At 42.8% G+C, this 16,039-nt stretch overlaps 1 protein-coding gene across 1 annotated transcript in view; it reads right to left on the bottom strand.

The window, feature by feature from the left end:
* Window positions 1-16,039, bottom strand: part of KATNAL1 (katanin catalytic subunit A1 like 1) — a 103,533-nt gene that overhangs the window by 10,614 nt on the left and 76,880 nt on the right. Inside the window, exon 10 of the mRNA XM_056561851.1 lies at window positions 13,129-13,263. Within this exon, the coding sequence (XP_056417826.1) occupies window positions 13,129-13,263 (135 nt within the window). The remainder of the gene's footprint in view (window positions 1-13,128; window positions 13,264-16,039) is intronic.

Here is a 16,039-nt window from a genome sequence, read left to right on the forward strand (position 1 = left end):
TACTGAATTATTTTTTTTTTTTGCTTTAAAACCATCTTAGACAGCTCCAAATGATGTTAAAATGATGTTCGGCTCACTCTCTGGACTGTGGCGGTAAATATTTAAAAGGAATCACAGATGAATTAACATCTGTAAATGGCAAATAAACTTGGACTATCCTTGGGGAAGGCTACCTTTCAGTGCTTTATACTTAATATGTGTATGTATGTACTTTATATTTACATGTATATATATATTTTTTTTTTAATAAAAATACTTTAATTTACATTTGAAAGCTGGCCACTAGGGGTCTCCCTCCTAGTGGCCAGCTGCAGGCTGGCGTGACGTCATGCTTGAATTCAGACAGATGCCGGCCGGGCATCGGTATTAATTCATTCAGCCTGCGCTCGCTCCCCGCCTGTCAATCAGACAGGCGGGAGTGAGCGCTGTGAAAGCCAGGGCTTGAGCGCATTGGCTCCCTGGCCTCGCGCCGGCCCCGCCTCCAGACTTATACGCACGGCAGCGTGCAGTGCTTGCTGCTGTCTTGTTGTATGGGATAGGGGGAGAGGGCGCTGCTGCTTTGTAAATGTTTTATAGGGAGTTGCATGGGATAGGGGGGAGGGGAGCGGGAGCTGCTGCTGTCTTGTACATTGTGCATGGGGGGGGGGGCAGGTGGCACCGTGACCGTTGCAAAGATTGTTTTCAACACAGGGTGCCTCTAGTTGTTTCACCACTACAACTCCCAGCATGTCATGACAGCCAATAGATGTCAGGGCAAGCTGGAAGTTGTAGTGGTGAAACAGCTGGAGGCACCCTGTATAGGTGAACTAAGGGCAAAAGTCAGCCCCAGCAGGCATCAGTGACGTCACGCCTGCTGGGGAAGTCTTCCTGGTAAGTGAGCGAGTACCAGGCAGACAAAGTTATTTCTAAGAGAGTAAAAAAAAAATTAAAGGCAGAAGGGTGGTTAGGGATAGATGGGCAATAGGCAGGGACAGAAATATATATATATATATATATATATATATATATATATATATATATATATGATGGTGGGAGCTACTCTTTAAAGAAAAAGGGGAAGACAAATAAAAATTATCTAATACTTGGACAGTGTAAAACAGTCAAAAAATGTGCCAGATTTATCACAGTGACCCAGGCTGTGTGATAGTCAGCACATCTTTAGACTGTCTAATCAACTAGGTTTTTATCACTGAATAGTTGGCTTACTTAATGCCAAAAATGTGTTCAAAATGTTGGAACTTATTTGGGCCACAGCATCCTATTTAAAGGGGTATTCCGGCATTATACATCTTATTCCCTATCGAAAGGAGGGGATAAGATGTATGATCGCAGGGGTCCCGCCTCTTTCTGTGATGGGCGCTGCCTCCTAGACAGGGACGTGACATCACGGCCATGCCCCCTAGTTACGTCACGGCATGCCCCTCAATTCATGTCTATGGGAGGGGGCGTGTAGGCTGTATTTCTCCTATTAGACGGACAGATGTGGATGAACAATGACTTTGTAGCAAGGCAAAACAATGCGATCAGCCGTTGAACGAGTGTTACGTATCAGCTAATCATTGACCCTATTACCCATTGTCCCAAGGCAATTTTGGCCTTCTTGACCTATAATCGCTCCACGTAAATGGACCTTTAGATACTGCTGAATTGATAAGTTACACTTATAAAAGTTAAATGTGAGTGTAACCACCAAGTGTTATGTGCCACTTTTATGCACTGTAATTGTTAAGCTTGCTGTGCCTACTGCCTGAAAACATTAATACAGCCATTTGTTTAAAGAAAAAAAAGAGTCGGCGACATTCCAGCGGGCTGCCACCCCATTACACATTCATGCATATTAAAAATACTAGAAAGACATAAGAGAACTTCTTTTGTGAGAAGCTCAATTTTCAGACGTTTTAGTTGCTAGAATGAGAGTTACCTACTGCGTATGAAGTCATTTCTATTTCAAGTGCTCCCATTATATTTCTATTAGTAGACAGTGCTTATTTTTAGCAATATTCCCTGCAAACAATTGACCCGTTGGATTATTTTCTTCCTGTTATTTCTACTCTTTATATCAGTTTCTGAAGAAAAAGTGAAGTGGCTCCCAAGTGTACAAGGCAGTAAAAATGTTTTAGTGTTAAGGCAGGAAAGGAAACTTTTCATAAAATATCAAGGGATGAAAAGTTATATGCAGCCCTGAAATGTATGTCGATACAACTTTAGGGTATTGCTACCTGCATGACTTCTAGAAGGAAGAGGTTATTCATACTCTTTCCGTAGACTCTGTGGACCACTACTATTAGGTGTCAGCATAGTTAGTGTTGGGCATCTTGATCTGTTTCTAGAGGAACCCCAAGCCAGGATTTGTGGGCCTCACCATTGGTCGTAGTCCATAACACAATATTAAACATTCTCTATCACAGCAGGAAGTCACAGCAAACAAAATCAGCAGCTACATCACATATGGTAAAAGAAAGCTTTATATATGCAAATGGAAAAGCTGTATCTGGAAGACCTCTTTTCTCAAGAGTGAAGTAGTCATGACAACTGTCAATCAGGACTCGTAGAGATGTAGCCATGGTTATTTTAATTGTGTTAAAGGCGTACTCCCCTTCCCCAGCGTTTGGAACTAAATGTTCCGAACACTGGGTTTGGACTTCGGGGGTCATCACACCCCTCAAGACGTCATGCGCACGCCCCGTCAATGCAAGTGTATGGGAGGGGGTGTAGCAGCCGCCACGCCCCCTCCCATAGACTTGCATTGAGGGGGCGTGGTGTGATGTCACGAGGGCGCATGGTCACCCCGGAAGCCTGCACCCAGTGTTTGGAACATTTAGTTCCGAGCGCTTGGGCAGTGGAGTACCCCTTTAAGATGTTGGGATATTCACAATGCACCAGAAATGTATATTATTGTTATATTATTATTTCTTTTTAAAGCATCGTTGGTACCAGTCATTGAGGAGTAATGTTCAAATTAGGTTAAGATAATTTTACAGGAATGCAGTAAAAAATATCTTAATGCATCAAGGATCAAGATGGCGCAAGTAAATTTATACACTGGTAATTGCAAACCTCATCTCCTGCCCGTTCTGCGGTCTATGCCGAGATGTTGGGTTGCCGAGGCAAACATACAACACCCTGTGAGTTTAATACACAGCAGCCCAATAGCCTACAGCTATGCCTCAGCAGCCCAATAGCCTACAATAGACCGCGTCTCTCACCGCCCAAATGGAAGAATGGCAGAAAATGAAGTAACAGGTACACTTTTTGTGTATGTCTGGGGGTAGTGTAAAAATTATAGAGACGCTATATTCACCTACCCAGAGTTCCCCACAACTGCTGCACCGACACGCCTGGTCTTCACGCTTCACTGCTACCTTTCCTAGTGACATGCTGTTGGCACAGAAACATGCTGGTGTCTCGCCTCAGTCAGTGATTGGTTGAACAGGCACTTCCTGCAGGGACGACACCTCACCAGGAACAAGGAAGTAGCAGTGATGAGAAGGACCAGGAGTGTCAGCTGAAGGGGCTCAGGAAAGGTGAGTATAGCTTCTTTATTATTTTCACATTACCCCCGGGCATATAAAAAACCTTTTTTCTTACCACTGAACACCACATTTAGTGTCACTTTCATTTAAATAAACTTTTGACATGTTGTCCAGACTTGTCAAAAGTTTAGATTGCATTGTGTCTCACTCTTCACAAGTTACAGCCGAGTGAAGGGCGGGGCAGCGTGTGCCTCACTCCCTGGCTGTCACTCAAACCCAATCCTTTTACTGTATAAGTCTATGGAGTGAAAAGCTCAGATGAAGTGGCCAGCCAGGGAGCGAAGAGCGCTCAGGATTAAGATCTGGTGCAATCTAAACTTTTGACATGTTTGGACAACCTGAAGTGACGCTTTAATGGGGGTACTCCGGTGGAAAACTTTTTTTTTTCTAAATCAATTGGTGCCAGAAAATTAAAACAGATTTGTAAATGACTTCTATTAAAAAATCTTAATCCTTTCAGTACTTATTAGCTGCTGAATACTACAGAGGAAATTATTTTCTTTTTGGAACACAGAGCTCTCTGCTGACATCACGAGCACAGTGCTCTCTGCTGACATCTCTGTCCATTTTAAGAACTATCCAGAGTAGGAGAAAATCCCCATAGCAAACATATGCTGCTCTGGACAGTTCCTAAAATGGACAGAGATGTCAGCAGAGAGCACTGTGGTCATGATGTCAGCAGAGAGCACTGTGGTCATGATGTCAGCAGAGAGCACTGTGGTCATGATGTCAGCAGAGAGCACTGTGCTCATGATGTCAGCAGAGAGCACTGTGGTCATGATGTCAGCAGAGAGCACTGTGGTCATGATGTCAGCAGAGAGCACTGTGCTCATGATGTCAGCAGAGAGCACTGTGGTCCAAAAAGAAAATAATTTCCTCTGTAGTATTCAGCAGCTAATAAGTACTGGAAGGATTAAGATTTTTTAATAGAAGTAATTTACAAATTTGTTTAACTTTCTGGCACCAGTTGATTTATAATAAAAAAAGTTTTCCACCGGAGTACCCCTTTAATTTTGGTTCGCTACGCCATTCTTAAAGGTGCAATGTATGTATTAATGAAGATGATGGATTTAGTCTTCACAGTAACACTTTGTCTTTTTCCTTAAAGAAAAAAAGTTGACAAATAAAACACCAAACCCCTAAGCTAGTACAGGCTTTTATGAAACTAAAACAAGCTGTCTCATTTTAGTATTTTAATTTGTCCAGGACACAGGCTGAGTTAATAGTCTCCCCTGTTGTCTGTAAAGCAGCCAGCATCAAATACACGTCTTACAAATATCCATTCGGAATAGAAATGTATTGCTGCGGAGCGGCTCCCTGCAGTGATGGCTGCGTCAGATATGGAGGCGACTCCTTTAATCACATTAATCTGCAGTTGACATCATCCACCTAGAAGTGTATAGTTAAATACAAATACTCTCTCCAATCCATAATGATCACGCAGTCATGGACACAACAATAACCCTTATTAGAAATTTTTGGTACAAATTTTTAACAAAACAGGAGCCGGTAATGCAACATTTATATGTTTTTCATATTCATCACCGTTGAACTTGGATACAAAAAAAGTAAAAAACAAATATCAGCGAGCAGCACCCGGCAGACTGACATGAGGGATTAATCTGCTGAAAAAGTCTTAAAGTCTGAGGGGAAGGATACAGACCTGTGACTAAGGAATCTAGAAACACATTACATAATGGCCTAAAGGGGTACTCCGCTGCTCAGCATTTGGAACAAACTGTACTGAACACTGGAGCCAGGAGCTCGTGACGTCATAGCCCTGCCCCCTCATGACACCACGCCCCACCCCCTCAATGCAAGTCTATGGGACTCCCATAGACTTACATTGAGGGGGTGGGACGTGACATCATGAGGGGGCGTGGCTATGGCATCACGAGCTCCCGGCGCCGGCTCCCAGCGTTCGGAAGAGTTTGTTACAAATGCTGAGCAGCGGAGTACCCCTTTAAAGAAATACTCCTGGAAAAACTGATCCACTGGCCCTGATTTACTAAGAGTGGAGTGTAGTTTTCCTTGTGGGTTTTGATTCCCGACAGGTATTTTCCCTGAGTTTTGCACTTTTTCCTACATTTTTCTTTTTTTTACACCTGCTCTGAGCTGTCGGGTTTTCTAAAGCTGAAATCCACCACATTTTGTGTGGGAACATTAGTAAATAAGTTGTTTTTTTTTAAAAGAAACTGTTGGGGACACACCAACATTTTATTTTTTATTTTTAAATTGGAGGGTTTTGAGAAGCCTTGGATTTTTTTGGGGTGCAGACTGTCGCAAAATGTGTTGCATGCAGCATGTGACACAATTTGGGCGCACAACCCGAGGAAAAACTGTCGGGCCACTGTGTAATGCTTGGTGTGGAACCTGAGTGGGTGGAGCATGATCCAGAGGAGGGGGGGGGGGGGGGCGGAATACCAAAAATTACGATCACACATATTTTTACAGTTTCTTTATATGTACTCCCGCTCCTGAAATATGAGGGTTTATAGTTTATCTGACAATTCAGGGAATCGGTCAGATGGGCAGGACTTAATTTTAACAATGGGAGTGACAGGTGATGGGTGGGATTATACAGTCAGGTTGTGTGAATGCTGTACATTGAGGGATATGTTTCAGTGTATTTCACCTGTACATGGCCCATGGCAGAAAACTGCATCACAAAACTATGACAATTTGCTGTAAAACTGTGTGCAGTATTGTCATGCAGCACACAACTCCCCAGCAATTGCTACACGTACTATCAAAATGAAACTGTTAAGGGGTACTCCGGTGAAAATAAACCAAGTGGTGCCAGAAAGTTAAACAGATTTGAAATTACTTCTATTAAAAAATCTTAATCCTTCCAGTACTTTTTAGGGGCTGTATACTACAGAGGAAATGCTTTATTGGGGGATTTCTCTTATGTTACAACCACAGTGTTCTCTGCTGTCCATTTTAGGAACTGTCCAGAGCAGGAGAAAATCCCCATAGCAAACATATGCTGCTCTGTACAGTTCCTAAAATGGACAGAGATGTCAGCAGAGAGCACTGTGGTCATGACAGAAGAGAAATCCAAAAAGAAAAAAGCATTCCCTCTGTAGTATACAGCCCCTAAAAAGTACCAAAAGGATTAAGATTTTTTTTTTATAGAAGTAATTTACAAATCTGTTTAACTTTCTGGCACCAGTCTGTATTTTGCACTGGTATTTCCCAACAAATACCAGTGCAAAATACAGACAGCCAAAGATGCAGACACAACACATTTAAAGGGGTACTCTGGTGGAAAACTTTTTTTTTTAAATGAACTGGTACCAGAAAGTTAAACAGATTTGTAAATTACTTCTATTAAAAAATCTTAATCCTTTCAGTACTTTTTAGCAGCTGTTTGCTACAGAGGAAAATCTATTTTTTTTTTTATTTCTTTTTTTTTGTCTTGTCCACAGTGCTCTCTGCTGACACCTGATGCCCGTATCAGGAACAATCCTGAGCAGGAGAAAATCCCCATAGCAAACCTACTCTACTCTGGACAGTTCCTGACGCGGACAGAGGTGTCAGCAGAGAGCACTGTGGACAAGACAAAAAAGAAATTCAAAAACTAAAGAATTTCCTCTGTAGCATACAGCTGCTAAAAAGTACTAAAAGAATTAAGATTTTTTAATAGAAGTAATTTACAAATCTGTTTAACTTTCTGGCACCAGTTCATTAAAAAAAAAAAAAAAAAGTTTTCCACCGGAGTACCCCTTTAAAGAAGCATGCCGTTTTGCATAATCTTCTATTGACTGATACAGTGTTTCCCAACCAGGGTGCCTCAAGTTGTTGCAAAACTACAACTCCCAGTATGCCCGGACAGCCTTCTGGGAGTTGTAGTTTTGCAACAGCTGGGGGCACCCTGGTTGGGAACCACTGGACTGATAATAGCTGTACAGTTTTGTTGCAAAGTCGTGTGACTCTTGATATATATATATATATATATATATATATGTGTATAGACACCCTGGCCATACAGTTATGCAGGTAAGATGCCTGCAAATCCGCATGGTCATTACTAATCAATCCAAAATTGGGTCATACAACATTCCCATGTGTTTTTTAACTGCATTGCAGCTGCATTCAAATCATCCACATAAGACAATAACCCTTATGCCCCTGTGTTCAAAATGCGTTGGACCCATGTAATCTGATCACTGCCTTCAACTTTTACTTAATTCCTATAGCAAACTCTTGAGATGATGGCAGCTGGGTGATCAACTGATAGCAGCAGGTACAATTTCTGAAACTACTGGTGACCGGCTGTTACTGGGAAACGCTGTGGCCATCCATAAAGTTTACCTCTAAGATGCCAATACACCGTATACTTCTTGTTGTTTGGGCCACTGTCTGTAGCATACAGTAGGTCTCCAAACTGGAGTTGGACCTCCAGTGGTTGCAAAACTACAACTCCCTCAAAGCATGCTGTCCGGGTATGCGAGCAGTTGTTGTTTTGCAACAGTCTCCACAGTTTGGAGACGACTGCTCTAAATGTATGGCGGCCTCCTGACTTTTCTTGATAGACTTTGTTGATGGAGAGAAGGGTTGGATTTGTTGAATTTTAACTGCCTGACTGGAGATGTCTGGTGGTGGCTTACCCCTCCCCTCCCCAGAGAGGACACATGAACATTCTGCAGTGCCAAACTTTCACGCGTAGGTCGGCAGAGGTAACTTGCCAGTCCAATAATCAAGCGGCCAACAGCTACTTAAAAGATAGGGGATAAGATGTCTGATCGCGTGGGTCCTGGGGGACCCCCGTGATATTGCATGCGGCACCCCAGATATCCGGTGCACCGAGCGAACTTCGCTCAGTGCCGGATGACTGGAGATGCTGGGCGGAGGCTTGTGAAGTCACGGTCACGCCCTGCTCGTGATGTCACGGCCACGCCACCTCAATGCAAGCATAGACTTACATTGAGGGGGCGTGGCCGTGACGTCACAAGTGGGGCGTGACCGTAACGTCACGAGCTTCTGGCGCTGCACCCGACGCTTTAAACGAATGCTGGGTGCAGCAGGGAGATTGCGGGGGTCCCCAGCGGCGAGACCGCCGCAATCAGACATCTTATCCCTCATTCTTTGGATAGGGGATAACATGTCTTGAGGCGGAGTACCCCTTTAAGGCTGGAATTAAATAAGCTGCTTTTTAGATCAAACGCCATTGTTATTTATTTAACTTTTTTTATGTCCCCCGTGCAAAAGGCTAACTTTAACCCCTTAAGGACCCAGCCAATTTTCAGTGTAGGACCCAGCCATTTTTTGCACATCTGACCACTGTCACTTTAAGCATTAATAACTCTGGGATGCTTTTACCTTTCATTCTGATTTCGAGATTGTTTTTTCGTGACATATTCTACTTTAGGTTAGTGGTAAAATTTGATGAAAAAAATTAAACATTTTGCATTTTTTTTTACTTTGAAGCTTTCTGCTTATAAGGAAAATAGACATTCCAAATAAATTATATATTGATTCACATATACAATATGTCTACTTTATGTTTGCATCAACAAGTTGACAAGTTTTTACTTTTGGAAGACATCAGAGGGCTTCAAAGTTCAGCAGCAATTTTCCAATTTTTCACCAAATTTTCTAAATTGAAATTTTTCAGGGACCAGTTCAGTTTTGAAGTGGATTTGAAGGGCCTTCAAATTAGAAATACCCCACAAATGACCCCATTATAAAAACTGCACCCCTCAAAGTATTCAAAATGACATTCAAACCTTTAGGTGTTTCACAGGAATTGCAGGAGAAGGAGAAAATTCAAAATCTTCCTTTTTTACACTGGCTCCTTCTAGACCCCGTTTTTTTTTATTTTTACAAGAGGTAAAAGGAGAGAAATCTTCCTAAAATGTGTAACCCCATTTCTCTCAAGTAAGAAAATATCTCATATGTGTATGTCAAGTGCTCTGTGGGTGCACTAGAGGGCACAGAAGGGAAGGAGCAACAGTGGGATTTTGGAGAGCAAAGTTGGATGTGTAAATGATTTTTTTTTTTTTTTTCACTAAAATGCTAGTTTTCCCCCAAATTTTTTATTTTTACAAGGGGTAATAGGAGAAAATGCCCCCCCCCCCCAAAAAAAAAAATTGTAACCCCATTTCTTCTGAGTATGGACATACCCCATGTGTGTATGTCAAGTGCTATGCTGGAGAACTACAATGCTCAGAAGAGGAGTCACATTTGGCTTTTGGAAAGCAAATTTTGCTAAAATGGTTTTGGGGGGCATGTCGCATTTAGGAAGCTCCTATTGGGCCAGAACAGCAAAAAAAAGAAAAGCAACCACATGGCCTGCTATTTTGGAAACTACACCCCTCAAGGAATGTAACAAGGAGTACAGTGAGCCTTTACACCTCACAGATGTTTGACAACGTTTTGTTAAAGTTGGATGTGCAAATGAAAAAAAAAAATTGTTACAAAAATACTGTTTTTTCACAAAATTTTTGATTTTTACAAGGGGTAATAGGAGAAAATTACCCCCAAAATTTGTAACCCCATCTCTTCTGAGTATGGAAATACCCCATGTGTGGATGTCAAGTGCTCTGCTGGTGCACTACACTACTCAGAAGAGGAGGAGCGCCATTAAGCTTTTGGAAAGAGAATTTGCTTGGAATGGAAGTCAGGGGCCATGTGCGTTTACAAAACCCCCCTTTTTCCAGAACAGTGGACCCTCCCCCCCCCCCCCCCCACTTGTGACCCCATTTTGGAAACTACAATCCTTACATAATTTAAAAAGGGGTGCAGTGAGTATTTACACCCCACTGGTGTTTGACAGATCTTTGGAACAGTGGGCTGTGCAAATGAAAAATTAAATTTTTCATTTTCACGGACCACTGTTCCAAAAATCTGTCAGAAACCTGTGGGGCGTAAATGCTCACTGTACCCCTTATTACATTACATTACATTACATTAGGGGTGTAGTTTCCAAAATGGGGTCACATGTGGGGGAGAGTCCATTGTTCTGGCACCATGGGGGCTTTGTAAACACACTTAGCCTTCAATTCCGGACAAATTTTCTCTTCAAAAGCCCAAGGGCGCTCCTTCTCTTCTGAGCATAGGGTTAAATTTTGGGGGGCTTTTTTCCTATTTTTCCATGTGAAAATGAAAAATTTAGGGTAACACCAGCATTTTAGTGACATTTTTTTTCATTTTCCCATCCAACTTTAATGAAAATTTGTCAAACACCTGTGGGTGTAAAGGCTTACTATACGTTCCATGAGGGGTGTAGTTTCCAAAATGGGGTCACATGTGGGTATTCATTTTTTTGCGTTTATGTCAAAACCGCTGTAAAATCAGCCACCCCTGTGCAAATCACCAGTGTAGGCCTCAAATGTACATAGTGCGCTTTCACTCCTGAGCCTTGTTGTGCGTCCGCAGAGCATTTTATGCCCACAAATTTTTCCTTTTAAATTTTTTTACACTAACAGGCTGGTGTAGCCCCCAACTTTTCCTTTTCATAAGGGGTAAAAGGAGAAAAAGCCCCCCAATATTTGTAGTGCAATTTCTCCCGAGTACGGAAATACCCCCTATGTGGCCCTAAACTGTTTCCTTGAAATACGACAGGGCTCCGAAGTGAGATAGCACCATGCGCATTTGAGGACTAAATTAGGGATTGCATAGGGGTGGACATAGGGGTATTCTACGCCAGTGATTCCCAAACAGGGTGCTTCCAGCTGTTGCTAAACTCCCAGCATGCCTGGACAGTCAGTGGCTGTCCGGAAATGCTGGGAGTTGTTGTTTTGCAACAGCTGGAGGCTCAGTTTTGGAAACACTGCCGTACAATACTTTTTCATTTTTATTGGGGGGGGGGGCAGTGTAAGGGGGTGTATATCTAGTGTTTTACCCTTTATTTTGTGTTAGTGTAGTGTAGAGTTTTTAGGGTACATTCGCACGGGCGGAGATTTACAGTGAGTTTCCCGCTAGGAGTGTGCGCTGCGGTGAAAAATTTGCTGCAGCTCAAACTTCAAGCAGGAAACTTACTGTAAACCCGCCCGTGTGAATGTACCCTGTACATTCACATGGGGGGGGGGGGGGAGGGGGAACCTCCAGCTGTTTCAAAACTACAACTCCCAGCATGTACTGACAGACTGTGTATGCTGGGAGTTGTACTTTTGCAACAGCTGGAGGCACACTGGTTGGAAATCCTTCAGTTAGGTTCTGTTACCTTAATCAGTATTTTCCAACCAGTGTGCCACCAGCTGTTGCAAAACTACAACTCCCAGCATGTACTGATCGCCAAAGGGCATGCTGGGAGATGTAGTTATACAACAGCTGGAGGTCTAGAGTTTAGAGACCACTGTATAGTGGTCTCAAACTGTAGCCCTCTAGATGTTGCTAGGCAACTCACCGGCTTCCGTAGGATCCAGGGAGCCGCATCACCGTCCTCTGCTGCCGCCGATGACCGCCCGCTGCCGCCACCGATGGGTAAGTGGACCTTTGGCGCCGGTCCACGTCAGTTTCCCCGTACTGCCCAGCCTACTGTGGGTGGGCAGAATGGGGAAACCGAAAGTTAACCCCCCCGCCCCCGATCTGCTATTGGTTGTCGCTTCTAGATGACCAATAGCAGGGATAGGAGGGGTGGCACCCCTGCCACCTCACTCCTATCCCTTCAGGAGGATCGTGGGTGTCTTGGACAACCCCGATCCCCCTTATTTTCCGGGTCACCATAGACCCGTAATTGTCGCAAATCGCCGGTGTGAATTCACCGGCGATTTGCGGCAATCGCTGACATGGGTGGGTCTGATGACCCCCTGGGCTTTTGCGCGGGGTGCCTGCTGATCGATATCAGCAGTCACCCCGGTCTGGTCCCCGCCCTGCACGCGGCGGGGACAGAAATTCCCATGTATGTCATGGGTCCTTAACTACCAGGGCCTCATGTTGTACCGGTACGTCATGGGTCCTTAACAGGTTAAAGGGGTACTCAGGTGGAAAACATTTTTTATTTTATTTTTTAAATCAACTGGTGCCAGAAAGTGAAACAGATTTGTAAATTACTTCTATTTAAAAATCTTTACCCTTCCAGTACTTTTTAGCAGCTGTATACTACAGAGGAAATTATTTTCTTTTTGAATTTCTTTTTTTGTCTTGTCCACAGTGCTCTCTGCTGACACCTGATGCCTGTATCAGGAACTGTCCAGAGCAGGAGAAAATCCCCATAGCAAACCTATTCTGCTCTGGACAGTTCCTGACACGGACAGAGGTGTCAGCAGAGAGCACTGTGGACAAGACAGTTAGGCTTTGCAAGGGTGACATTAAAAAAAAGATAAATAATGGCTTTTGATCTTACATTGATATGCATACTGGCAAAATCTGCAATCTCTCAAATATTTAATGCAACTCCCTTCCTTATGAATGGGAATGCTATATAATAACATAATAAGATTGAAGGGCTGATACACATGCATTAGAAGGGAACACTGATGGCGCATTTGGCTTTCAGATTTGCCCTAAGCATATACCAGCACGCCTCCTGGATGTAGAGATCACCTCTAGCTATATGTATCATGTATAGATTCTTCAGATTTGAGACTTTCGTTGTACTTTATGACAGTTGCCACTGCCCGAGTGTTATTTATGAGTATCTCAGTACCTGTAGGTAATGCTATATAGATCCTCTTTTCTAATCTCCTCCGTAAAGCCTCATCGATGTCCCAGGGGAAATTGGTAGCCGCCAGAACCATAACCATTTTTGAGGGATCATCATTTTCCAGTGCGCCTCCAACACCTGCAATATTAAAACATGCATTATGAAGTTAGCAGAAGTAAACTGACTTAGGGTGTTGACAATGGAGAAACCAGGATCTTTATTAAAACCGCACTTTGCTCTAAAGACTCCTTAGAATTCACAGACCACTTGCCATCAATCATAGCAGCTCTGCTTTCACTGTACTGCTCGGCTAGTTCATGCAAGTATATATTCATAAAAACAGACTGTCCCAGGCAATTTCTCAAATGGCATCTGTGCTCGGTGGTTTTGAAGTCTGATGCTGGAGGGCTTTACATAAAATAACTACTGTTGTACATTGCTCAGCCGAGGGAGACAGGTTATTTATATAACTGTCTCTACTGCTCTCAGACTAAAGGGGATGAAAAGTTATTAGAGGAAACAATCCTAAAGTTCTTTTATATTGAGCTTTTCAGCACGAAAAGCAGAACTGCATCCAGGCACTTTAGTTCTGTATAAAAAGCAAAACGATTATGATGCATGAAAAGGTCTAGTTTCTTTCAAAGGGGTACTCCACTAGAAAACATTTTTCTTTTAAATCAACTGGTGCCAGAAAGTTAAACAGATTTGTAAATTACTTCTATTAAAAAAATCTTAATCCTTTCAGTACTTATCAGCTGCTGTATTCTACAGAGGAAGTTCTTTTATTTTTGAATTTCCTTTCTATCTGACCACAGTGCTCTCTGCTGACACCCCTTTCCATTTTAGGAACTGTCCAGAGCAGGATAGGTTTGCTCCTACTCTGAACACTTCCTAAAATAGACATAGGTGTCAGCAGAGAGCACTGTGGTCAGACAGAAAGGAAATTCAAAAACAAAATAACTTCCTCTGTAGTATACAGCAGCAGAAGTACTGAAAGGATTAAGATTTTGTAATAAAAGTAATTTAGAAATCTTTTTTACTTTCTGCCACAATTTGATAAAAAAAAAAAAAGGGGTATTCCAGCACTTAAACACATAGGGGAGATTTATCAAAACCTGTGAAGAGGAAAAGTTGTGCAGCTGCCCCTTGCAACCAATGAGATTCCTTCTTTCATTTTTACCAAGGCCTCTGCAAAATTAAATAAGCAATCTGACTGGTTGCAACAGGCAACTAAACAACTTTTCCTCTGGACGGATTTTGCTAAATCTCCCCCATATTCCCTATTTACAGTGTGGGGAATAAGTATTTGATTACAGGGGGGTCACCCATGATCTCCAGAATGGAGTCCCAGCTATATCAGCTGCATGGAGTGGTGTACTCCGTGCAGCGGGGAGAACTGGAGCCATATTATGGAGATTGTTGGGGTCCCACTGGTCGTTTACCCTGCAAACAAAGATGTATCCTCCATTCACAGGATACGGGATAAGTGTCTTAATGCAGGAATAACCCTTTGAGGCTCAGAGTCCTGACGCAGACTCCGTTTGGTGTCACAAAACAGAGCTGGATGGTCCTTTAAACAAGGTTTCCGTCTGGTGTCCGTTGATTTAAAAAAAATAATCAAAAAACAATAACAGCTTGAAGTATTTTTTGTCCACTAAGATTCTACAAAATAAACAGAACTTGTGACGGAGCTCCCCGAATTAAGCTCTGTGTGAACTAATATAGCTGCGTTTCTTCCCAGAAGAATCTGTAAAAAAAAAAACTAGAAATACACAACGATATCAAGACTTCTACTCTTCACAGACCAGGCAATGTATAAAACATATAAATGAGAGAGTTTTACCCCCCCCCCCCCCCATGCTTATATAAATGAAGGGAGAATGTACAGGAAGGCATGTCTAGGTATGTGAACCAGCTCAGGTTAGAGGCCCTATCTGGAGTATTTTGTTTTTCACTATGTATGTCACAGTAAACACAAATAAAATTATGGACCAGTATATACTATACATATCTATCCATGTGACAGCATAAAGGAGGGTTTCAGTTTTATTTAAACAAAGGTTTATAAACTGTTAAATTAGACTTAAGATCTTTCTAGCTCTAAGGCGGCATTCACACTTCCTTTTTACATTACGAATGCCGGATCCAGCTGGGGGAGGGGCAAACCAGGCTCTCCTGTACCCCAGCCGGACCAGTGCTGAAATCCATTTACTTTAATGAGCCGACCAGAGTCAAACGGTGACTCCGGTCGGCTCATTTTTGACCCGTATCCGGTTTTGTGACCGGACCTAAAACCGTAGTATACTACAGTTTTAGATCCGGTCAGGAAATCGCATACGGGTCAAAAATGAGCCGACCGGAGTCACCGTTTGACTCTGGTCGGCTCATTAAAGTAAATGGATTACAGCACTGGTCCGGCTGGGGTACGGGAGAGCCCGGTTTGCCCCTCCCCCAGCCGGATCCGGCACCCGTAATGTAAAAACGTAGTGTGAATGCAGCCTAACTGAATAGAAAACATTTTGTGTACTTTTTGTGTACATCTAAAGACTAGAAAACACCAGAATATGACATGTACATGTTATTACTATCTACTAACTGACAAGGATTATTAAGCTGCAGGAAACAATGGGGGGGGGGGGGGGGAGAATCAGAAAAAATTATAATAATAATAATTATATATTTATATTTGTATAGGTTTTTTCCCCATAATTGGTGCTCATGCGGGTGGTAAAAACATAAAGAGTAGCACTTTCAGCTTTGGGATCAGCAGATGGTTTTTGGCTACTGGGCCAATCAGTAGCTTAGGAAGGAGGCCATGGTGACTGCTGATTGGCCAAGAGACCGATACCATGTGCTGATCCCAAACCTGAAAGAGCTGCACAGCAAAGAATGGAGTGTGTTTTTTTTTACCATC

This window comes from Hyla sarda, chromosome 2, assembly GCF_029499605.1.
Source record: "Hyla sarda isolate aHylSar1 chromosome 2, aHylSar1.hap1, whole genome shotgun sequence".
Taxonomy (NCBI): Eukaryota; Metazoa; Chordata; class Amphibia; order Anura; family Hylidae; genus Hyla; species Hyla sarda.